General features: G+C 43.9%; 1 protein-coding gene across 1 annotated transcript in view; it reads right to left on the bottom strand.

The window, feature by feature from the left end:
• Window positions 1-25,378, bottom strand: part of LOC146868565 (ficolin-2-like) — a 426,529-nt gene that overhangs the window by 155,432 nt on the left and 245,719 nt on the right. Inside the window, exon 9 of the mRNA XM_085611308.1 lies at window positions 9,925-10,059. Coding sequence (XP_085467434.1) covers window positions 9,925-10,059 — 135 coding nt within the window. The remainder of the gene's footprint in view (window positions 1-9,924; window positions 10,060-25,378) is intronic.

Raw genomic sequence — 25,378 nt, 5'->3', positions numbered from 1 at the left:
AAATGGGCTAAGTCCAACTTCCAAAACATATACAACAGGTAGCTAAGCGACAGTGCAAGCGCTGTTTTGCTCGACCTCAAAAGGACTTATTGACTTTGCCATGGCTTGATTAAATATACACCATGTAAAACATTTTTGTGGTCTTTCAAGGACATATTAGTTCTGAATTCTGCCAACACTTTTAAAAGCATTTAAACCGCCTTGTCTATAACGAATCCCCTTCAACGAGGGCACAGTATATAACAATGGAAATCTAAACAGAAAGCAGTAAAAGAGGTCCCCCCAGAGTGGATTTATAAAACTACTGTACCAATGAAACATCTGTATGTCTGTCGAGAGGACAAACTTCATAAGTCATGACTGCCAATTACAAGAACCAATAGCTCCAGTGTTGACTGATCAAAATGTAAATGACACTTCCAGCTACCAAACTATGAGGGTGGTAACTTTTAACTGAACAGTATGAGAGTGGCACTCTGTGAAGAGAGAGCTCCAAAGCCAAGGATCTGCAGATGAGAAAGCTTATGATAACAAATTACGTCTATCGAATCTGGAAATTTCTTAGCAAAACAAAATATTATCTCCTGGTACCACTATTCCTGCCTGAGAACTTCAATTTCTCAGGCAAATACCCTGGAAAAACCAGGACCAAGATGCACTGAAAGCAATGAAGAATATATTTTTAAAAGATGTAAAGGCAACCAGTGTAACTGAAAAAGAATTATGGTGCGATCAAATTTGAGAGACTCAAAAACTGAATGACCTGCTGAGCAGGAGCGGCTTGTGTTGGGGAAAAGAGGAGGGACAGGGGAAGTGGTGGGGAAGGGGAAGGAATGAGGAACCATGGAGACAAATGGAAAAAAACATAAAAAGAACTTACCGGCTGCCTTTAGGATCGTGACATGCTCTTCTGTTGCCCTCTCCTTTCCACTCATCATTTCTCATCATGAAAGCAGCTTCAGGATTGTCCTGAGCACTGATGATTTGTGCTCCAGAACAGACTGGGAGCCTGTGCCTGCTCTCTCCAACCCCAGCAATTGGAGAGAGCGTCACTGTGCATGTGGGTTTGGCTGGCCTGAGACGACCGGCCAAACCCACATGCGCTGGGAAGGCAGTGCCCAGCACTCCCCCCCCAGCCTGTCACCACCACGGCCCTGCCCCCATGCCTTGCACAGTGAAAAATAAAATGATAATAAAACGAGGTTTAAACCTGTTTTATTATAGTTTTATTTTTCACATTGTTAAAAGTGCTGGGGGGGGTGACGCTCCTCAGCCATGGTGGAGGAGCGGCCACTGCTGCTGAGTGGTGAACACTTTTAAGAGGTAGCATTACTAAAGCAGGAAGTCCAACAAAGGTCTGTTGGCCCCACACATTTGATGCGATGATAAAATGGTTGATTCTTGTTTTTGGAAGGTGAAAATGCAAAGATCAGACAAATGCAAATTTTCTGATTTGGATCCCAAAAATTACAGCAGAATCTAGAGTGGGCTGTCTGGAGAGCATTTAAGTGGGCATCGGGGATAGCCTGTAACCTGAGAGGAGCCCATTATAGAAAAGCAACTCCTTCTTAATTCCGCAGTTCAGCTTCTGCAATTGTTGTTTGACCCCTAGGCGTTCCTTCTAAGGGTAATGCTGCTGCGTATGGCGTGATATGTCGGATTAAGTATAGACTCCTGCTAAAGCATTTACACGCTACCTTGAGTAGTAATGGTTCCGGTCGGCTTGTGTTCACATCAGGGTGAAATAGCCTTATCAGTTGCAGTAACGTGTAGAGTGGACACGTGGTCGAGGTGTCATCATGTTGGCAGTCGACTAGCCATCTAGCTATCCATTGCAATTAAGCGGCTAAGTAGTACTTTTCAAAATTTGGGGCCGCTAGACCTCCCTGGTCTGTGGGTAGATATCATTTTTTAACAGCTACTCGGTGCCAGGTGCTACTCCATATAAAGTCTCTGACTAGTTTCTCTAGTGAGTGGAAAAAGTAGGGGGGATGTATATTGGGAGATTTGAGAAATAGTATAGGAACCGTGGGAGGATCACCATTTTAGTAAGAGCTACTAATGTTTTTCACAATTCATGGCTGTAGGTGGTGTTGAGGCGGCACACTATTTTCTCACTGGGCAGCTGAGAGATACAACATGAGCCTTGGTTTGATATTCATGACATGTTGCCAGAAGCAGTGGCATTATAAGAATGATTGATTGTGTTTCAATGATTCAAAAAAAATGTAAATATACCTTCAAAGCTATCGGTTCATGTAGAATGTGTTTTTAATAGGACTGACTGTAACTTGTTTAATTTGCTGCGGTGTAACTACGCAAAACTACAGTGAAACTTTTAGAGATTATGCTGAATTAAGCGAGAAGGATAATCCTGCATTCTGGAATATTTTCTTAGCATAAATACACCCTCACATCCAAAATGGACCCGAGGATTCAGTTTGGTCTAAGAAAATAGCGCTAAATACAATAGAACAGGAACAGCAGCTGCCAGCAGCAGCTCGCGGTCTGTTACCCTGCTGCTGGGTAGGGGGTTTTGTCTGAAATTACTCAAAGTTACGCAAACAAGCGTATTTGTGTAACTTTCAGTCATTTCACGTCACAAGAGTAACATGTAATTTCCAAAATTACTCTGATTACTGTGGCATGATTACAGTTTCGCAGAGGTCCGATTTTTACACAATTTGGTAGGAATTAACTAAACTTTCCAAGAGTAGGACTGGAAAACTGCATCTGTTAAAGAATTTCAGGGCAGACGCCTGGGAAAGCCGAGTGACCTTTTAGAGTGGTTGAATTCCCCAATACTGAATCATCTGTAGAAGGCAATCCTACATAATAGAACGGCAGTATCATTGTGCAATTTCACCTTGTTTTCTTTTTACTTTTTTTCCACTGGGAAAATATTTTTCCAGTACGTGAAGTAACACCTTTCTCTGCAGCCCCATGACGCTTTGGGGTGTGCGTCCTTGACTTGTTTAAATCTCAAAATAGATCAGCTGGGGCATTTGAGAATGTTCGGAAACTAATGTGTGTTCACAAACATTTAGGGCAAACCATGCCTTGAGCCACCAACACTAAACCTCTGCATGGTATTCACACTGACGTGGGGTAATAGTACACACAAATAAATTGATCAATTCCTGCAAAATCACCTTTTGTCAACGCCTTAAATTCAGCCATTTGCACATGGAATATAATTTTAAATATTCAAATGCCTTTTTAAATCGGGCTCCAGGTTTAAAATGAGCCAGCATATCTAAGACTCCTGGGGGACACCAAATCTAATCGAAAGCCTCGTAAGGCTCATTTTACTTTTCTGCTTGCACTGTTTGCACTGTGTTGTGTTCTTCTGCACTGCTGCATGTTGCAGGGTGCAGGAGTCATCTATTTTAACTGGGGCATATTTTTAACTATGGATTAACAAATGAGCAAACGCTTAATATTTTGAACAAACGCCTTACCTAATCTGCCCGGCTGACTTGCGGCCATTAGTTGTGCTTTAGTGTGCCTCACTTCCTTTTGCACACGCACAGGCGCCATCTTGGAAGGGTCAGCGGTCTAGTCTTGAGACTGGCTCACCCTTCCACACTACTCAATGGAAGCCACAGCGCAGATGCGCAGTGGGCGCACTGCTGGCGTGCCAAGGGCAAGTCCGCATGCGCCTTTCCGTTCACCGGTCCCGCTCAGCACCAGCCTCCCTGCCGGGTTTGCTCCCCAACACCGTGGTGGCTTGGGTATAGTAGGGAAGCGCTACTTACTCTCAACTCCAAAGCCCGGCGCTTCCCATGCCCCACGCTGTCCCCTGAAGTTGCAATAGGATGCCAAACTTGCCCGGTCTGCTCTCTCAGACTCATGGGTTTAAGACACACTCGCCAAGCCTTTCTGTGGCTAGTACTCAGAAACGCATGGCAGAAACAATAAAATGCACTCTGTTGAATGTTCGCTCACTCATAAAACATGCTATGGAAATGGCAGATTTTTTAGACAGTGCTAATATTGATATTGCTTTTGTAACCCAAACATGGGCTGATGCTGGTTCAGGGCCAGACTTGGTCTCTGCCACCCCTCCTGGCTACTCATCAATCAGACTAGATAGCTTAGAGAGCAGAGGCGGTGGGTTAGCTATTGTTTTTAAAGACAAATTCATGGTTAGGTTCGACATCCTACCCCATCCTTGTTGCGAAGTCCTGGTTTTCAAAATTGCTCTTTCAAATAAATATACCTTTAACGGTGCCTTGATCTATAGATACCCTCAGCCCCAGAAATATGTTTCTAAATCTGGATAAGTCACCATGGGACATTGAGGCTAACTCCTCTGCTTTTACCATCCTTGGTGACTTTAACTGTCCTCTGGAGAATAAGGATGACTTAAACACTCAGGATCTTATAGCCTCTCTGACTCTGAAAGGTTTGGCACAACTAGTTTGCGAGTCCTCGTATTCTGGTGGCCATACCCTTGTTGGCATTTTTCTCAGACTGTCGTTTTATTCATGTTTCCTCTGCTCTACCGCTACCATGGTCAGACCATAAGGCTCTAATGTTCCAACTGAACTCAGTGGACCACAATTTGGAGGAACCTCAGATTCCACCTACTTCCAGCTATCGACCTTGGCACCTAATTTCAGACGGCCAACTCACGAGGACACTAACTGAATCTAATAAACCAGTATCTCCTGATCCTGATCAACCTACTGATGACTATCATCAATGGATAAGCGAGTCCATTAGCATTATAGCTCCTGCCAAACACAGAAATAATAACCGAACAGTAACATCTGAACCATGGTTCAATGAAGAGCTCAGACTGGCCAAACAGTCATGTAGAAGACTAGAGAGAAAGTGGAGGCAGAATTACAGTACTGATGATCCTTATAAGGCAGAACTCCTGCGCTATAAAAAACTGTTGACCAAAGCCAAATCCGACTTCTTCATAAACAAAATTAACTCAGCATTGAACACTCCCAAAGAGTTATTTTCTACCGTGCTCAAGCTAAGCAACCCCCACTAGCCAGGAATCTTAATGCAGATGCCACCTTTTGTAACAGACTTGCTACATTCTTCGAAAATAATGCCCTCTCTTGCCAGGAATACCACTCTCTCAACATTTTACCCCCTTAAAGTTGGTCAAGTAGCCAACCTGTTTATTCAAATCAAATCGGGGTTGCCGTTGGACCCTTGCCCCCCCTAGAGTTTTACAACTAGCCCCTGCTATAGTCCCTGGACACTGCATAAATTCTTTCTCTTTTAAAAAAAACCAAATCTGGACACAGAAAACCCCAACAACATCTGGCCAATCTCCCGACTTCCCTTTCCGGCCAAGCTGATAGAGAAGGCCATAAACATTGAGCTTTCTCTATTCATCCAGGATCACAATCTACTGGATTCCTCCCGGTTTGGATTCAGAAGCCAACACAGCACTGAGACAGCCTTGATCACAGCTGCTGAATACATCAGAACAACCTTAGATAAAGGAGGGAACGCTGCCCTAATTCTGTTAGATGATACGGCAGAGTTCGATACGGTAAGTCATAAACTTCATATCAAACGCCTGTTCGAGATAGCAATTAGAGGTACCGCTCTCAAGCTCCTCGGATCCTTTCTCACTGACAGATCATAGTTCGTGGAATGTAACGGTTACAGATCCACCTCTTTCACTCTTCCCTGTGGGGTACCACAAGGGTCGGCGTTGAGTCCCACCCTTTTTTATCTGTATGTTACCCTTTTAGCCTCTCTGATCAAGGGCCTTGGGTTCTCTGTTGTGTCCTATGCTGATGACACCCAAATTGTAGTGTCAGTCACATAAAACCCTGACAGCACGGCAGAACGTTTCCACAACTGCATGTCACAGATTGGCAGTTGGATGTCCAAAAATTGACTGAAGATAAATTCAGATAAAACTGAAGTGCAGCTGTTTGCCAAATAGCCATCATTTTGGTCCCATAGCTGGTGGCCTTAAGAAACGGGTGTGCTCCCAACTCCTGTGTCTAAGGTGAAAAATCTGGAAGTCCAATTTGACGGAAAACTCTCCTTTGGGGGACATGCCAATGCCATCACCTCGTCATGTTTCTTTATTTTGAAATCACTTAGGAAAGTTTTTCCCTACATCCCTCAAGACCTACGTAAAACAGTGATCACTGCTCTGTTCTTATAAAAAATTAACTACTGCAAATGGCTTTTTTTGACTGCCCACAAGAAAGCTCTAGACAAGCTCCAAATGGTCCAAAAAGCAGCGTCCAGGTTGCTTTTAGGAATGCTGAAATATCAATCGGTCTCCAAGGCTCTCCCCTCACTTTACTGGCTCCCGGTTAGAAAGCGGGTGATGTTCAAATCTTTATGCATAGTCTTTAAGGCCCTTCATCTTGTGGGTCCTGAATCGATCAAACAACTCTTTCAACAATACATCCCTTCAAGGGCGTTAAGATCCTCCTCCCAGGCTAATTTGGTTGTACCCAATTTCAGAAGAGCTACCTGAGAAGGCAAGAGTTTTGGAATAGCCACTGCCAAGCGCTGGAACTCAATGCCTCTGACACTAAAAACCACAAAAAATCTGCTTACCTTTCACAAGGCCTTTAAAACCTGGCTGTTTGACAACTAGCTCAGTACTATCACTTACTTGTGCCATACACCCCGTTCTGATGTTTTTCTTTACATTGGTCCACCCCCTGGAAGTCAACGCCTAGACACCTACGGCTAGTAGTGCGCTTTAGAAATCCTAATTTCATTTAATTTCATAAGACAGAAAATTACCAAGAAAATGAAACTTATGTCCCAGATAATCAATTGAAAAAAGGCTGTCGGTGTACAAAGGAGAGGAATAATAAAAAAGATCCTATAGCAAAAGACCTGAAAAAGTAGTTTGTGTCTGTAGAGCCAAGTTTTAACCGCTATGCATTCATAGAGAACTGAAACAGAAGAGGGGCAGTTTTATAAAGCTTACCAGAGCTTTAGGTTTGTAGAGTGTCACACATTCAGTACCTGCTCTATTTTCTAGATATGTATTAAATATTGTCAGCCAGGCAGCTATGATGTAGATTAGAGTTCCACCAGCAATGATAGTTAATATCTTGAGTTGGTTTTGTTGGAGAATACCAAAGTCAACTTGTAGTTAAGGACCCTGATTTTCAATTCTGTTTTTATGCTACACAGAGCAGCAACCAAACTTGCTGCACTTTGTTGCACAAGGCAAAAACACATTTTGGAGCCCTATTTATTAAGATTGCCCTGATGAATATTCCTCTGCACCCTAGACTCATCCTTTTCCACATCATAGATGACCTAGAGGGAACATGATAGCAAAGTGGCGCTCCTTTGGCGAGGTTGGGTTATTGCCAAGCGGGACATTGCTAAGGCCTAGAAAGATGCCACAGCCCCCGTGGAAACAAAGGCCAAGGGCATGGATTATTGTATGGGATTGGAACACCCGACATATATGGCAAGGGGATGCCCCCAGAAACACTGTAAAATGTTGAAGGTTTGGGATGGACTCAGGGGCATACAGCTGGAATACTGCACAGACAGACCATGGCCAAATGTGAGAGACTTACGTCAACGCAGCCTATAATACAAAATATTGCTCTGCCATGTTTTTTGGTATTGTTGCCTTACTGTTCTTTTGTAATGCTACACATAAAGCTGTATTTTATGCCTATGTCGCACCTTGTTTGTAAAATTAATAACATGTGTAAAATAAAAATAAAAAGATTACCCTTATGACTCTGTCATCCCATGCTCTGGCAAACAAACACCTTGCGGGATACACAGCCTCACACATTGTGCTGTGGCAAGTGTGCTCTGTCTAGCATACGTTGTACTGCAAGCATAACTTTCCAGTAAAAATTACCTAAGCCTAGATAAACTCAGAAGGATTCCATCCATTGGAGGTGTGATGTACACTGTAGCACACATGCATTACCTTGGTTTTGTTTTGAGAAATGAACACTTTTTCCCCTTGTTTATGCCTCCTGCCAGCAGGTCTTTTACACAAAGCGTAGTCTTTCTGTTTTAGTATATCAGGCTTTGCATCACAATCTGTAGGTATTTGCATTGATCCACTTCAGTAACGCCCTACTAGCACCCCATAGAGGCAAAGCAGCACAAAGTGGTTTTTTTGCTGAGCAAAACAACTTTTGGACTATATAGTAAATACTATGCGAGTTTTAGCATCACTTTGCACCAGCGGAAAGCCTTAGTAAATCTGGGCTATCGTTGACTGTTTTCAAACCAATCCGTTTATTGCATAATCACTGACCCAATACATATTATATGCACTCCACTGCACTATTGCATCTGGATCCTACTATAAAAAAATGGGGCACAGATGATGTAATATGATTCAAATTAATGCTCAATTTCAAAACGTCGTTGAGACACTTTAACACGTATTGGGAGTGTTAATGACTAAAGAGGTTTTTATGGAAGCCTTTGCATTGTATCTGGCTACTTCGAAGTGTTATTCTTAGCAACAATCTCAGTTACAGCAGTAATATATTATGCTGGTGTACAATTTAATTAACAATTCACACCCCAAAATATTTTCAGGATTTAGGAAAACCTAGAATCGTGTGGATTACTGTTGAAGTACCTGTTGAGGCTGTTGGGAGTTGCATTACTTGGTTAACAATAAGGTTTTTGTGAAGTCAATCGTCTTGTGGGGAGGTTGCAGAGATTATTCATGCATAAACTCCGAATCCTTACTCTGCCATGTAGGAATTAGTTACGGCACCCACCACAACCCTTTGATAAAACAACTTTACCTTCACATGCTAAAAAGCATAAAACCAATTCACAAAAGTGAGCTTTGAAAATATCAGGCAATGAGAGAGGTGATGATTTTGGGCTCCCCCTAACCTAGGGGGAGGACCAAGCAGATGTCTTGGACACAAAAAGCATATCATGCTGATCAGTTCGATGGTGGTCCCATCCTTCTAGGATTACCCCATGCAAAGTTATGGGCAAAAATACAGTGCCAACCAAAGGCCCAGCAAAGCATTATAGGGCGAGATTCTAGAGTGCAGTGAATATTATAGTATTAGCTCTCAGCTGAGCCTGAGAGCGCCGCTGCTTAAGGAATGTTTTGGTATTGGATACTATAATATTCACTGCACTCTAGAATCTTGTCCCATATTGCTTTACAGGGCCTTTGGTTGGGATTGTATTTTTGCCCATATCTGTACTTGGGGTAACGTAATAGACTATGGACAAAAAGTGTGTCAGGGGGAATTGTATTCCCTACAATGGTGCCATGCACCGCCATAGGGATTACAATGTCCCTTTCCACAAGTCTTTACATGGCGGTTAACCTGCCATTAAAATACTTGCAGAAAAGGGACTTTGGGGGCCTGTAGCGGGCTCCCCTTCTCCCTGGCCCCTAGACATGGGACCTGGGGGGCACCTATGGTGCCCCCCTACATATCACTGTACCATGTGGCAGGCACCGCACGGTGCCTGCCACCTAGTGCAGGGATATGTAACAAGTCCCTTTTTTACATTGCGGCGGGGGCAGCAGCCAGCCGTGGTGGCGGTTGCATTGTAATGCCTATTGTTGGACCGCCACCTTGGTAGGCAGGCGGTTCCATTACCCGATACAATGGCGTACAGACTGAAGTCCTACCGCCATCATAATACCGTCCGCCATCATAATCAGACCCTTAATGTTCTTCCAGAGGCAGTAATTCTATTGTCCGAAAAAAACTACTGTAGTTGTGTGAATGCTGTGACTTATGAAAAATGTCTCAGGTATTTTATTTTATATTTGGGCCATATACATTCCCCCGAGCTTTAATATGCATTTAGTCATGCCGAACATAAGATATCCAATCCTTTTTTGCAGAACATAAGAGATCCATTTCTATTTTGTTTTTAGCATTACATGAATATATTGGTTGCTGGCCCCAGTTCCGTTTCAGGAATCATGGAATTCCTCACCTGCATTTCCTCCAATGAAGGCTTTATATATCAGCTGATACTTCTCTGTCTCTCCAGCAATTTGGAAAGAACTATATTTGGCAAAGTGATAATTATTTTCAAAATCACGCAGGTCAATGCGCAGTTCATAAGTTCCTAGAAAAATGAAAAGTACAACTATCTGATTATCAAAGTAGATTATGAAAGGGATAGTAGGTACAGCTGGATTCGATTTCACACAATTACATGAAATGGTAGTGGCTTTTGCTACATATATTTTTTAATAAAAACACTTGTTTAATATCACATGCAATAAAGAAAATAAAAGTGATAACAATCTATACATCACTTTACCAATCCTTCAAACCAATGAAGGGAGTTTTAAGAAGAAAAGAAGATGAACAGTAGATGACTGAACAAAAGGCATATCAACAACTATACCAAAAGTATGCATTACACAGTATTATACAAATAAGAATAATCAACAATATTGTTTTTTATGTTTCAAGCACAGTATAAAATAAACCTAGGCAGTAAAGCATTCAAATCACGCATGGCTTTCTCTTTAAAAAACATGATCATTCCATTAGACATCAATAATAATAGACTATTATTACAATTCTAGATCAACAAGCTTTTATTAGTTACAAATTGTCCCTCTTCACACATCATAACCCTTGATAAATCCAACATTATCAGATCACATGCATTCGTGCTGGGCATATTGTTCAAAACAGTTAAAAGACAAGATCTTAAAATATTTTTTCATGTTAATATATCAACTGAAAACCTTGTCAGATGTTTTCCCCCTTAAAGAAAACCAAATTGTATGTGCTAAAGATTTCTTTCCTACCCAAAAGCCTGGGAACAGTCAGAGAGTTTCAGCAATAGCATGTTAATTTCTGCTACAGACCAGAACACTACACCTTGCGGGAGATGTAAATTCAAATACATTTCACTGGTATTGATAGTGCTGCAGATATTGTTACAGATAGTCTCTACTCACCTTAGATTGTCTTATATATCTAACCAGGATGGATCAGACAAGGATACCATTTCAGGTCATTCCGGGTGTATTTGAATCTTAGAGATTAAAAGACATGAAGTGAGCTTCCAGCCCAAGCATATGTGGGCTGTAGAAATGCAAGTTCCCCAAAAGGTGTTAATTAAGTAGAAATGCAAAGTTACCACGGAAAGAAACCTATTTGTGAAAAGGATAACTATGAGCCCATCTTTTTTCTCACTATCCTTCTAATTTTTAATCATGCAGGAGAAATAGAGGCCGATGATTAACTTTTCAGTGGGGTGTGCTTTACACATTGAGATCTACTGATTTATTTCTTAAATATGAAGGGCCAATTCAAGAAAAAGTAATACTACGAGGCCAACAAAGGTACAACTAGTAAATGGAGTGGCATGTAACACACAGCACAGAGAAGCAACAAATATGGACCCAATGCGAGAAGAGAAGGGTGACCAAGGGTTAATTTGCTGTTGTGGAAAAAATTCATAGGTTGTACAAATTCTACAAATCTTTCAGGAATGGGAAAATTTGTATGCAATAATTTCCTACTATGTTTTTTACGAATCCTGCTTAATTAAAAACATTAGGACTACTTCATTTAGAGTTGATAACAGGATGTTGTCAAGGCAGGCGGGGGTGCATCCTTGCGAGCCATTGTGACTGATGCACTGTGGGAGAAAGAGTAAGTCAAAGAAATGTGAAAAGGTTGGCCGCATTCTACCCTCACTCATTATGATGGTGGAATGCTTTTGCATGTAATCTCTATTTACACTAACAAAAGCCTGCCTGACGGACAAAGACTTTATGTAAAATTCTGAATTACTGAAATGTAAGCACATGCTCAAAGTCTCAGAAAGATTAAGATCTATTGTCTTATCTTATCTATGCTACTGCCACTGATTTTGGAATGTAGATGCAGCAAAGTGTTGTGTTAGTGATGCATGGGGTGAGTGTGCATGCAGTAGAATGTTGAGAGAGGAGCTGTGAGAATGTGATGACGTATGAAAGCTTGGGGTCTATATGCTGGGTCAAAGCATTTCAGTTAATTACAACTAATTAGTGGGAAGACGTACCTCTAATAGGAGTTACTGATACTTCGGCTTTAACATATAGACTGAATATAAAATAAAGGAAATACTACTGGCTTGGTGTTTACTGATTCGAATCGGAAGGCCCTGCCTTTAACTACAATATTTTGACAATGAGCACAGTGGACCATGTGTTGAGGCAAGATGGCTGACTTGGTGTTAAAAGTCATGCTGCCCAAGTTTGGTCTTCTTCAGAGATAGCGCTGATCAAGTTGGAAGAGGAGAAGAAACATGGCCTCTTGTGTGTCTGGGTTTCTATGAGCTGGAGAACTAGACATTGAGGTGGAACTACTGTCTTAAGATCAAATGAAAAGAAGATATGTGATTGAAATTGGGGAGCTGTTTAAGAAGAGAGATGTTTACATCTTTAGTTTAGCGAACCAGCCGGGCAGAGCCAGGTTGAGCTTAACTGGGAGTCACAGCTCATTTGGAGGCTTTGGTTGCAATGGAGTGCAGGTAAGGCTCTAGGGGCATGGACCTCTCCCTGTAGCCGCAGAAGCAACAGGCATTAGTCCGGTGCAGCTTGCTGCCATAATGGGGGTGCATACCCACACAACACACTGTTTTTTCTTTAATAAATGCACTGTGGCCCCCTTTCATATACCCATTCACCAGCCGAGTCAGGGGACCTTAACTGAGCATGCTCACCTTGAAACTTTGGGGGCCAGAGGGAGGCAGCTGAGCAAGATACAGCGAGGGGAGCAGAGAGAAGGAGGAGGAGGACAACCCCAGGGCAGCTTGGATAAGCTTGGACCACTTGGGGCTGAGTACACCCCAGCCAAGTGATCAGGAGGTCCAAAGTCACATCCTGGTTTCATTGGCTATATCAGGAGGGGAAAGGAGCGGTAACTACAGGAGAGTGGACACCAGATTATCAGTCTTTGTTAGTCACAAGATCACCTGGCACAAGACACAACTAAAAGTGAAGCGTTGGAGCATGCTCGTGCCCCTCCTACTTTCGGGTTAGACTAAATATCATATTAAAGGGAGGTGTGTTGGTGTGCCACGACCAGAAAAGTAATCCTGGCTCGATATTAACTTTGATAGACTCAAGGTCGTCACAATCTTAATCCATGCTTTAACACAAGATCCTCCGCTCCTACTAGAGTGTCCGACAACTGCCTCTGTTCTCCTACAAAAGAGGTAGCAACAAAAAAACAGCACAGAATCTATCACCTCATCATAGGACCTCCCACCAGTTGTTGGACATTACGAATGCCAGAATTGTGTGGTATTTGCGCTCATGATTAACACAAAGGACTTTGAATCAAACGGCCATACGTACATCTTGAAGACCTTCACTAACTGTCGCTCAACTAATGTGATCTACGCAATACGTTGCCCTTGCAACCTTGTGTACATCGGCCAAACCACTCAAATGGTTAAACAGCGGATTATCCAGCATAAAAGCTGCATCCATTGCAAAGCTGAGAATGCCCCCCTTGTTGATCACTACCTCGAAAAACAACACAGTCATTTGGATATGATCTGGCAAGTAATTAACCAACCGACTCTCCCCACCAGAATCGGCAACTACCAACTACTCCTCAATGAGTGGGAATGCAGATGGATCACACGTTGCAGTTACCGTCAACCAAGGTCTCAACACACTGGATGAATGGAACGATACCGTTCATCTCTAACACTCCTGATATAACCTTATAGCTTACTTTACCTCTGCTCGCCAATGACTAATTCTGCGACCCACACATAGCTTCATGGGACTGATTGCTTGACTCCACTCCATACACATGACCCTCAGGCCAGCTCCCTGACGCCATCCAGTCATACTCCTCTAACACGTGACCTAATGATTCTTATTGTTACACCATACTTATTTATGTATTTGTCTTGGGCACACTGTGCCTTTTCGCTTGACCTAATGATGTACACTGTTACACATTGTTTGCTTTCCATTTTATTGTCTCATGCTCTTCTTGTGTGATTTCCATTTTAGCCTCAATTAACGATGCATACTATACATGTGTATACCTAGTACATCTGTCCATTGCGATATTTTGCATCATCTGCGTCTTGGTGTACATTGCCAGAGGAATCAGATCCTTTGATTGTCTATTGATGTCCCCATTTGGGGTATCCACAATTGTCACTTTTGTTCCACCATCCCTCTTTCTCGAGCCATTCTCTTTATTTTCTATATCACCCTGTACGCTCCTGGCCCTTTAACTCTGGACACACCACCCGACGGTCACGCCCCCTCCGTGATGTCACCCTTTCCCAGAAGCTTTCTTCCACCTGCACTACCTCGTAGCAGTACCCACTCGGACTCACGCCGAGCCCAGTCGCACGCCCGCAGAGGATCGAGTCCGGACCTCACTTTCTTTGATTGACTTACTACACTTCCCAAGGTGAGACTGCCGCCCTGCTTCTGGCGCTTACCACCTATCGGCCTTTAACATTGGCCTGACACACGCCTTTTCTTTATATCCCCACGATCCGGTCGCATGATTCGCAGTGCCGGTATCCCACCATTGATTGGCCTCCGCCACCCAAATCTCCATACGCCGTGTCCGCGATGCCCGTTGTGGGCACTCTTCGCCCCTCGTTCCACGGACCCATTCTCACCATTGGTCCTCCTTAGGTGAGCCCTTCAACCCCCTACGCCCTACCCTGCCCCCGCAGTCGCAGTGCCCGCATTCTTATACCGGCCTTTTCTGATTGCCTTACAGATACTGGATGGTCACACTTGACACCGTTTACCAGCCTCTCTTGATGCACTAGTTTTTCCTTACAGAGCACGTCACCCACTATTCCTGGTGTGTTGGCGCCCTGAGTTTCCACAGCCCTGGTGAGTTTCCTGTACTCTCTTCCACGCGCACCTGCCACCCCCAAAATCCCCCTACCCCTCCCATCCCCCTTCCCTTCTTCCACTGCTCTCACCTTGCCTTACCTCTTCTTCCTCCCCCACAGGATACACTCCTGGGCCGTTTTTGCGTTTAGGACTTTCCCACGCCAATACCTGGCACTTGCTCCATTTACATCTTCATTCTGACCCCACATCAGGTACAATTCCATCATTCTGACATCCCTCTTGCCTCTCCCTTACTTTCTCCCTTTCCCTCCCCCTTTTTTGTACAGCATGAACAATCCGGTAACCTGGTCCTGAAGATGACCCCAACCAACCACATGTCGAAACGCCGTTGACTCCCCAGCGCAACTTTTGTCGCTCTAACTCTGGTTCAAAAATTGTAAAAAAGCATTTTGTAACTTGTGTAAATATTTATTCATGAACCAAAAGTACCTTGTATATATTTTCACTTATCTCTCCTTGCGCCGTCCATCGCTGTGTCACTTCACACTAGTGCCGTCTACCTTGTGTGTCACGAGCACTCTTGTGCATGAAGTTTCCTTTGGGTTACGTCCACATTGAGTGAATACAGTGCTCATACCAATGCTTCTTCTGTTTTTCCCATTATATCTCTTTTGAGAATATATATTCCCCTTGGCACATAACCTTACCTTGGAGTCTCCCTGTTCCTTTCTGTTTGCAACTATATGTCTATGTTTACTTATTAGCCTACCTATTGAGACATTGTTTCTGTTACACATATTAACACACAAGCCAGCGCTTGGTGACTAACCCCAAAAGTCTGCTCCTGTTTGCTTGTGCGCCCTCCCTGTAATCCTCTTGAACCCCATTGAACACAGAGAGGGGTGTGGCAGTGAAGGTCCAGTTCTTCTGAACCACTAAGATTTAAGTAGAAGGGAGATCATGGAGCAATCAGCATTAGAAAGCCTCCTAGAGGCATAAGGCGATTACCTCACAGAATAAGAGGAACATGTCAAAATAAAACGCTACATTGGCATATTTGCAAGCACATCAATGCCTGCAAAAGACAGCAAAATGACAAAAAGATTAGGTGCTTTATCCTCGTAAAAGGGGACGGGAAAAACCTAAGCTTTGATCAGCCACGGATTCAACAATGAAACAATTTCAACATCAAGTACCTCCTCAGGTCCATGCCATCACATCAGCCAACTGCAAGAATGATATTAGAGGCTACTTGACACCAGCGATCAAGGGGTGCCAACCTGTACCTCCTCAGGAGCAATTAAGATCAGATCAAGCCATAGGTGGTCAAAGAAGCACAGAGCCCCACGAGGACAAACATAGCTCTGCAGAGCGAAATAGGATCCCACTAAGCCCAGAGATAAAAAACGCAGGGAAAGGGTCAACAACCTGGGCAGGATCAGGTTGACCCACATGTGAACTTAGAGCCCGATCAAGGCCCAACTTCCTTAAGAGACACCAAAGCGGAAAAGGAACAAGGCAAAAGATGTTAATTGGCCAGTTGGTGCTCAAGTTTCTCTAGCTCATGTTTCATCGACCAACATAATGAAGCTATCAAAATTAAATAAGAAGGAGAAGAAGAATCACTCCCCTCACTCTCCTCATATTCCGACATCCAACAACCATTAGTAAGGCACTGAACTTGATGGCCAATGCAGCACATCTCCATTCTGATAAACTGGATATTCAAATAAACATATTACAATCTCTGGCAACTTTAATCACGAGAATTGATAACAAGCTGGATCGGCCAAATAACTTACTAAAGAGAGCGCAAGACTATGTAGAGCTGACACGAAGACAAGACTCATGTCATTGTAGCCCAATCTTAAAATTAGAATTGCCCCCAGAAATAATGAGCTCCTTGATTGAGGACTTAAAGAAGGAAACAAGAGGCCTACTGGGTAGGAACGATCCCTCTTGGCAACAAAGTCAAAAAATGCACAGCTCCGAGACTAGGGCAACTTCATCAAGACCAATCAGTGAGGTTGAAAACATGGATAACAGAGGGCCAATAAACAGACAAGAAACTTCCATCAATCCAACCAGACATTGAATCTGGTAACGGGCGCGGCCCAGTGTGAGCAGGAGTACAAACAAGGACATGAACATCGTAATCTAGGATTTAAAGACCTAAACAGCGGTGAAAATGCACAGGCAATGGGAAGTGTGCCCTTATCAATGAAAAATAAGAAAAAACTGGACAAAACCAGCAAAACTAGGGAAGCAACTCTTTTGCACTGGCTTCAGAATGATAGCAATGAACCAAAGGGAAAAATAAACACACTTACAACATATCCCAGGAGCCACATCAGCTGCAATTTAAAACAAGCATTTGCAATGCAAATAGGTCTCGCATTTGTGAGTTAGAGCTATTGAAATTGTTAATGGCAATGTTTTTTACCTACACATTTTATTTTTGAAGTGAATGTATGTAATGTGCAAAATCCCTTGGAAAGGTACTGCACTTCGCAATAAATATATTGAAAAAGACGCAACGTGTGGATTGTGTCAACAATTGCTTGGCACGTACCTCATGGGTGAAGTGTCGCCACAGATGCACACCGTGGTGCTTTACTAATGCGAAACTCATTAATAAAAGTAGTGCTTACAGACTAACCAACGCAATCGGGATCAAAGCATGTGAATCCGAATTCCGGCTTCTCTTTCATTTTCTAGACTATTTGACTTACTCTCCTGCATCTTGGTTATTCCCCAAACACTGGGAGGCAATTAAGATTGCCAAGGGGGTGGGGGGCTTTGGGGGTACATGAAAATGTATTCATTGCCTAGTTGTCAAAGGCCGCCCGGTGCTATTAGTTAAAAGTGTGCAGATTTGATTAAGATATTAAGAGTACTTTACTCGCATCTATGAGAAAATCGACATTAACTAAACAAAATGCCAGAATGCGTGTCAGTTTCCACAGTGTTGTAGACAGTACTGGTTGCTTAGTTTCATTGCATTAATTTTTGTATTTACTCTTTTACACAGCAGTCAAAGTAGGTTACCGAACCCCAAAGCCTGAGTTGTAAAATGACTTATAGAAGGGAGTGTTTTACATTTGAGCAAATGTGTCCAAATGTAATTTTGGTGGTGCCAAAGAATGATCAGCCAATGAGGCACTCAATGAGCAGGTATTTAACTACACGTTCAAAACGTACGGTATTGTGGCTGTTGTTTGTTTGTACACAACCACCTCTCTGAAGGTGTTTATTAACACAGAGCTCCATCTACCAGACAGTGCTCACAGAGGAGCGACTAAAGCACAGAACAAAATGTATTCATTTATCCTGAGTGTGAAGGCACCCAGAAGGCTTAGGTGCCCGCCTGGAGAGGCTAGGGATCCCAGCGCTTCTACAGACTCTGCCGTGCTCCTCTGCACCATCAGGGCACAGCTCACAATCTGTGGCTTCTGCTAAGAATAGGTTAGGGGGATGAGGTTGGGGCATGCGGGAGTTGCTGGCAGATTTCCAGGTTATTGAAAGTGATGATTCTGACGTGAGGCAATGGAGACTGACTTTGTCTGTTTGTCTGCACCAGTCTATTTCTCTACCATCTACTGGGCTCACTGTCATGTAGCCATTCATCTCTCTTTGTTAGAGGTGTGTGAGCCAATATATTAATTAGCAGGTAGAGCCAGCCGGAGACGAGCCAAGCGTATATATGAGCCAGTGGGCAAGCTGTGAAAATAATCGGCATCTTAATCATCCATTAAACATGATGTAAATGTGTGATAATGTCTCTTCAGAATTCAAAAAAGTGCATTTCTTTAGCGCGACACCTCAGTACACAAGATTATAGCACTGAATTGAGAGGAAGTTATTAAAAGTGCTCGTTTTAAGCATGAGTTAAAACACTGCCGTTCCTCCCGCCCCGGCAACAATGCCATTTGTGAACTGAGAGGCGTTAGTTGCCATGCATACCCCGAATGTTGCCTAGAGTCTTATTATATTTAGAGTAACATTAAAATCTAGTTCATTAAACACGAGAAGTTTTTGTACAGCACGCATCTTGAACTCGCATATTTCAAGGTGGCAATAATAAAGATGAAAATGGAAGTGCCGTCAGGCAAGAAAACACGAACGGGAGTTGGGGGGCAGGGGAGGGTGAGAAGTCACAGACTGAGGAAGGGGGCAGTGGGGTGGGGAGACTGGGAAGAAAATAGTGTTAGGAGTAAAGGGGACAATAGCCATGGAAGGATACAAATGATGAATGAGGAGGGACTAACAAGCCTCAACCCAATCGGAAGGCAGCATTTAAGATAAAAGCCAATGGGCAGAGAGTGGGCAGAGCTTCCACGAAGCTTCCACACTACAGTATATACTGCATGGCTCGCAAAGCGATGGCAGCGCATTTGCGCTGCAATGCTAGGAAAGACCTAAAAAAAGAATAATGAGGAGGCAGGCACTCCTATTACCGACACCCAACATCTAAATCAAAATAAAATGTCAGAGGTATCCCGACAAGTGGGAGGCTTACCCCAAATTGCACACTCAACTCTAAAATCTCCACTATAAAGCTGCAGCACGGTAAAGGCATGTGAAAAGACCATGAAGTGGACACAAACAGAAGCTATTCAAGTGGACACAAGTGACATCAGTGTAATTGATCAATATTACTTTTTTAAATAAGCCTGACAGCTCCGTGTCAAGCTACCAGAGGGTGAGCACAGGTTATGTTTTAGTGTGTATCTAGTTTACCCAGACTAGACTGCTGGTTCCTGGTTGGACATGGTGCATACCTCTGCGAACCAGAAACTCCAGTTCTAACATGGAACATAAGTATCTCTTATTATTGAAAAGGTGGGGGACACCTGCTTTTGAATTTCCCATCTGCACATGTGGGAAAAAAGGGTGTCAGTTTGGCCTGGATGTCTTTTGTGGGAAAAAGATTATAGAGGCCTAAGCAGACTCCACACTCAGGAGGGAAAACTTAAAGCACTTATGTTTAGTGGGGATTTTGTGTTTGGGCAAATGTAAATTTTCTTTTGCATCATTAATTTGAGGTTTGGACAAACGTCATAGCATGTACATGTTCCCCAGGAGCACCCCACTTTTCTTCTTTTGCTTCATTCAGTTCCAAACACAGGTAGAAAGGGTGGAAGAGGTGCGATCTTCAGAAGACCCAAGGAGTAGCACTCAACAGAAGGGAACCATGGGTAACGCGAAGGTTAAAAGTGTAAGCAGAACACAAGAAAGTGAAACAATTTGACATTATTCACAAGGGCAAACCTAGAAGTAACCATCAAACCTAGGAATAACCTATTACCCAATACAAACTGTTACATGTGGCCATTATTCTCGGATTTAAAATAATATGTGTTTATAAGCTCCTTAATATTCAAGCCGCTGGGAACGTTGGTTGCAAGCAAGGTGCTCAGGGTTAGCACCGTAGAGATTAAGCTAAGAACAATGTCCAAACAAGAGTGCTGGCACGCTTCTAGTACAAAATAGTATACTTAAACATACTTTAATACTTTTGCAAGTTTGTTTGTGTGCTTACAGTAAAGCGCACATGCAAAGTTGGAGATGTTTAGAGAAACGAAAGCTTTTCTACAATGATCTGCTTGCCTTAAGTGGCATAATTGTTGCAACACAAACGCCTGTCTACCAATGTTAATAGATATGGATTTGAATCAAAACCCATAGATGGATGCATGGGAGGATAAGTATACCACCATGATAAGCCCCCTCGATGTAAAGTAACGCAAAGTGCAGCACAGCCCAGCTTTGCTCTACTTAGGCCTACTTTCCGGCACATAGAAAGCGCATAACAAATTTTTCATTGGAAAAAAAATCCCAAATCTAAACTTTGATTTAGGTTGCATCACTTTTGTGATGCAAACCCAGTGCAATGTGTTAGTAAATCTGGGCCTTGGACAGATCAGGCGGGGAATTGTAGAGATTCACGTAAACACAGGCCGCGCCCCACTAACGGAGGAGTTGCTGTGCAGTCGGACGTGCCGTGCCGTCAGCTGAGGCGAGGTGTGGCTGGGGAGGTAGGTGGAGCTGGACGCTGGCCACACGGCTGGGCTGGGCTAGGCTGAGCAAGGCTGTGGTTGCGGTTGCGGCTGTGGTTACCGTGCCACGTTGAGCCGCGAGCAAGAGAGCCGGTCTCCTTCCTCCTTCCTCCCTTAGGGCACCGGTGGTGCGGGTAGCTGGGATCTTGGAGGCATCTTGGTGGCAGCAGCAGCGGCGCACCGAGGAGCTTCGGTAAGTTGGCGGGGCCGGGAGTGTGGCTGAGGACGCTTGAGGGTCGTCGCTACCGAAGGTGGGGGTGTTCTGGGAGCTCGGCTGGCTGGCTGGCTGGCCCGGTGAAAGAGGGACAGATGTGCCCCCGGCATTTTCTGCCAAGCCTTAAACTTAAGCCTTAAGTAATAAGCCTTGAGCCCCCCCCCGGAGCCGCACGGCGTCGTGGGGTGCTGCTTGATGCTGCTCGCCTAGATCTCCCTGTATTCCCAGTGCCCGCTTCCACAAGCCTGCTTCCCTCTGCCCCTCTGCTCTCATTGCTTTCCTTGCCTTCTGCTATTCTTTGCGCCTGTGGCCCGTCCATTCTCCCCTGCTGTACCCACCTACTTGCCTGGTTGCGGGCGTGCGGGGGCATTGGGCAGCTCTGTCCAGCTCTGGGGCTGCTCCCCCCGCTTTCTCCCCTCCTCCCACGAAGCCGCCTAGCGTCCGACGCTCTCGCTGCCTATTGCAGCCACTGACTGGTTGAGCCCTACTGTCAGCCTCATTACCAGTGCGACCCCTCTTGAGGGGAAAAACACAGAGGCGAGGTGAGGTTTGACCTGGTCTCCCGGTCTTTCGCCTGAGCGGTGCGGTGAGCGGGCGGTCGCGGGCCGGTGGACAGGGGTAGGGTCATATAAATGAGCGGGGGGTGCCACGATTAAGGTTCCAATAAAAGCTGGCGCAATTTCATCGAAGTGTCAAAAGCAAAGCTAAAAACGCCATCTATCAATAGACTTGGCAGCTTCTGTAATACAAATCAAACCTGCAAGATAGTACAGAACATAAACACAGGACAATATCTACAATATTCACTCGCCGGAGACAGCACTGTTGGAATCATTAGACCACCAGACCCCTAGTTCTCCAACAGTCTGGAAGAGCAATTCTGGTGGATCCCCGGTGGACCCCTGGCAAGGGCATCTGTTCTAGCCGACCTTCAACAAGTATTTCAACTTATATAAGCCATGAGATCTGGGAAAGTTAGGGAAAGTTAGGAAAACTGCAGCGGCGCCTAAAAGGAGGAAACCTAAACAGTTGTCATCTGACGAGGAGCTCGACCAAGGCAGTCATGGGTCCCTAAGGGCTTGTAATGATATAGCGAATGTGGTAAAACCGAGGCCACATAGCGACGACAATAACAGTCTTGGTCATAACGGTAAGAGTAAGGACTCATCAAATACTTCGAAAACCTTGAAGTTGCTGGACTATTTTTAAAAAATTCCACCTATGGCGAATATTCCTTCATATTCGCATTCACTGGAGGCAACCAGCCTCGGAGTACCGGACCAAATGGCCGAAACAATTATGCTCTCTTCACAACCCCCACCACCACAACAGTTGTTGAAGAATACGACCAGTAAAAACTTGGCCCAACTTCCGGAAGTCTTTATTTTTGGATCCGTACAAAATGATGTAATCCCAGCCCAGCCAAAGGGGGTAACTTTAAAACAAAATCTTCAACATGATCACCCCTTACGATCAGGCCAAACTTCCCCACCAACGGCTATGCGTAAGCAAGAAGCATGTTTGCTGCACACTCTTCCGCTGAGCCCTTTACAAAACTCAGGCCCCCTCATAGACCAAGCTCAGAATATAGAATCATTAGTTCCATTGTCATGCCAAGACCTCGTCGTATTAAAGGAACCCACAATGGCTCCTCACAGTCATTTAATTTTCCCTCAAATCCATGCGCAAAATACCCACCTTTGTAATAAAAACTTACGATCAGCTGAATCGTCCCAAACTATAAGTACACTAAAGGACCATCTGGATGCGTCAAGTCCTCAGCACATTGTATTTACACCAACAACAGCAATAACGATACCAGTATCACAATCACCCAATAAATCAGTTCCAGATCACCAGTTTTTAGCGGGCTTGTCATTTTTCTTCAAAAATACTCAAAATTCCCCTAAACATATGCCAAATGTAAAGTCCAACTTAGAGGACCCCACAGCAGTTGGTGTCTGGCCTCAACTTCTCCAAACTTTTCAACAAACAGTTAATGCCTTAAATTATCATTCTTATAAACTGGATGTGCAAATTGACCTTTTGAACACCCTAGCACTTTTCACAGCAGGTATCGATAATAAATTGGACAAATTGAACAACTTAATAATAGGAGCGCAATCCTCTGCAAAGCTCGTTCAGGCGGTTTGTTGCTGTTCCCCAATCATAGACTCACTTTCGTCGCTCCCAGCTTTTTTATCAAATGTTATAGATGAAGTCAAGCTGCTGAAGGGAGGCAATTCACTAACAACTCTTTGTCCACAACCGCAAACATTGCCAAATATGTCTCAAAAACAAGGTAACCCCTGGATTACAACAAAACAAGGCACCCAGCTGAGGGAGGGAATAGTTCCCCTCCCAAAACAGCTAAATGAGCAGTCATCATCTAACCGACCTCAAACCGGAACAACGGGTCCCGTTCTGACTGAAGCAACGATAAAAAATGCTCGGTCTCCAAGCGGGAGTACAATTTGCGCAGTCCATATTGAGCAAGAGCTAGTGGCCAGTTCAGCAGCCCAGATACCCTCGAGCTCGGAAGTGCAGCCAGTTCCCTTACCACCTTGTAGCAAGAGAGAGCGCAAACACCAGCGTAAACACAGAAATAAAACAAGGTTTAAAACAACAGCTGCCCCGACAAACTTTTTTCCTCTCTTTGCAATAGCTTCTAACAAAAAAGCCTTAAGTGAAACTGATGCATCATCACCCTTAGTAAACCCAAGTGCAATTGAACAGAAAGGGAATCCACCCGAAACCGCCACCCAACTGACTCTGGGTAGCAATCAAGATTCAACCAAGCCAGCCACGGGAACAGTGATTGTCGATTTTAGTACTGTTAAAGAAAAGCTAAGGGTGAAAATCAACGAACCAAGCTTATCAGAGTCCACATCTGTGGGAATAGCAATAGAAGATCCTAGTACAGCTAAAGAAAGGGCGAAAAGCAACGAACTAAGCTTCTTCGAGTCTACAGCGATTGCAATTAATCCCAATCCAGCGTCTGCCTCAATTTCACCCCGGTCAGATAATCTAACGACTAAACCAACATTTTACAAAAACAATCTACAACCATAAAACACTTTTACCAATTAATAGTCAGTCTTTGAGGAAGGCCCCCCAACACCAGCCTCAACAGGAGCAGGATCTTGATGCAGGCCCGCCACTTAAAAAAAATCAACAAGTCAATTCAAAGTCCACGCAGCAAAGAGGACAAAAGCGATTTAAAACTTTTTTACATTATACTAGCTCCCGACTATAAATCAAAAGGCTGGCAAGATATCCTCAATAGATCCAATATAATTAAACTAGTGGATGGCACCCCGGGGTTTGCAGGCCTGGTAACGGACGACATAGAATCTATTGTATTCCTCCCACCAAGAGGCACACAACCGTCTGAGGTAACACTAGTAGCATTCAAGTCGGCCTATTGGGCAGGGGTATTTTTGGATCACAAGGCCACCCTGCGGGACTGGGGCATTCGAGTTTATCCATATTCCATCCCAGGGTACCCCGCAGCATTATTAAATCAGCAAACGCCACTTAAAAAGCCGAATCCCTTCGCCCTGTGTCCCACTATAGACCATACTCGATTCTAAAAAATGCGTCAGGACATGAAGTACGCAACAAACTGACTTCAAATGTGGTCTCTAATGACGATTTACACCAAGGCTGGAGTTGGCCCCCAGCTATTTTATCAACAAAAAGATCAGAATTACCACAAGGTACAGAGTCAACCGGCCAAACACTTAAACCCCTGGAAAATATAAGCCCTCAAGCATCCTTAGCGGCAATGGGGCATAACCCGCAAGCAGATTCCAACTTCTTAATTTGCTCCTGGAACATCAGCGGACTTCAACAGAAAATTAGGAACTCAGATATTCACTCCTTTATTTGTAAGCACGCTGTAATAGCCCTGCAGGAAACTTGGGCTTCACAAGGCTGCCCTGTCATTGGCTATATCGATCTATGGAAACCAGCATTGAGGGACAGCCGGCACGGTCACTCAAAAGGTGGCCTGTCAATATATATATCAATTAATCTAAAAGGACCAATAACACAATTGAAACTGGATGAAGACTGGCTGCTTGGGGTCAAAATCAATTCATGGCGGGAACAACGTTCACTTATTTTCCTAAACGTGTATATCAACCCAAATACACGTACAAAAAAAGTACATCTGGTACGACTAACGGAAATTATGAGTGACTTAGCCGTGGAGTACCCTGATTCAGACTGTATTGTTACTGGGGATTTTAATACCAACCTATTCCAGGGGTAACCAACAGAAACTGAGGGGCCCTTTTTATTCTCCTTGAATGA

This window comes from Triturus cristatus, chromosome 1_2 (assembly GCF_964204655.1).
Source record: "Triturus cristatus chromosome 1_2, aTriCri1.1, whole genome shotgun sequence".
NCBI lineage: Eukaryota > Metazoa > Chordata > Amphibia > Caudata > Salamandridae > Triturus > Triturus cristatus.
Note: the sequence above shows the minus strand (reverse complement) of the source record. Positions and strands in the feature narration are given on the sequence as shown.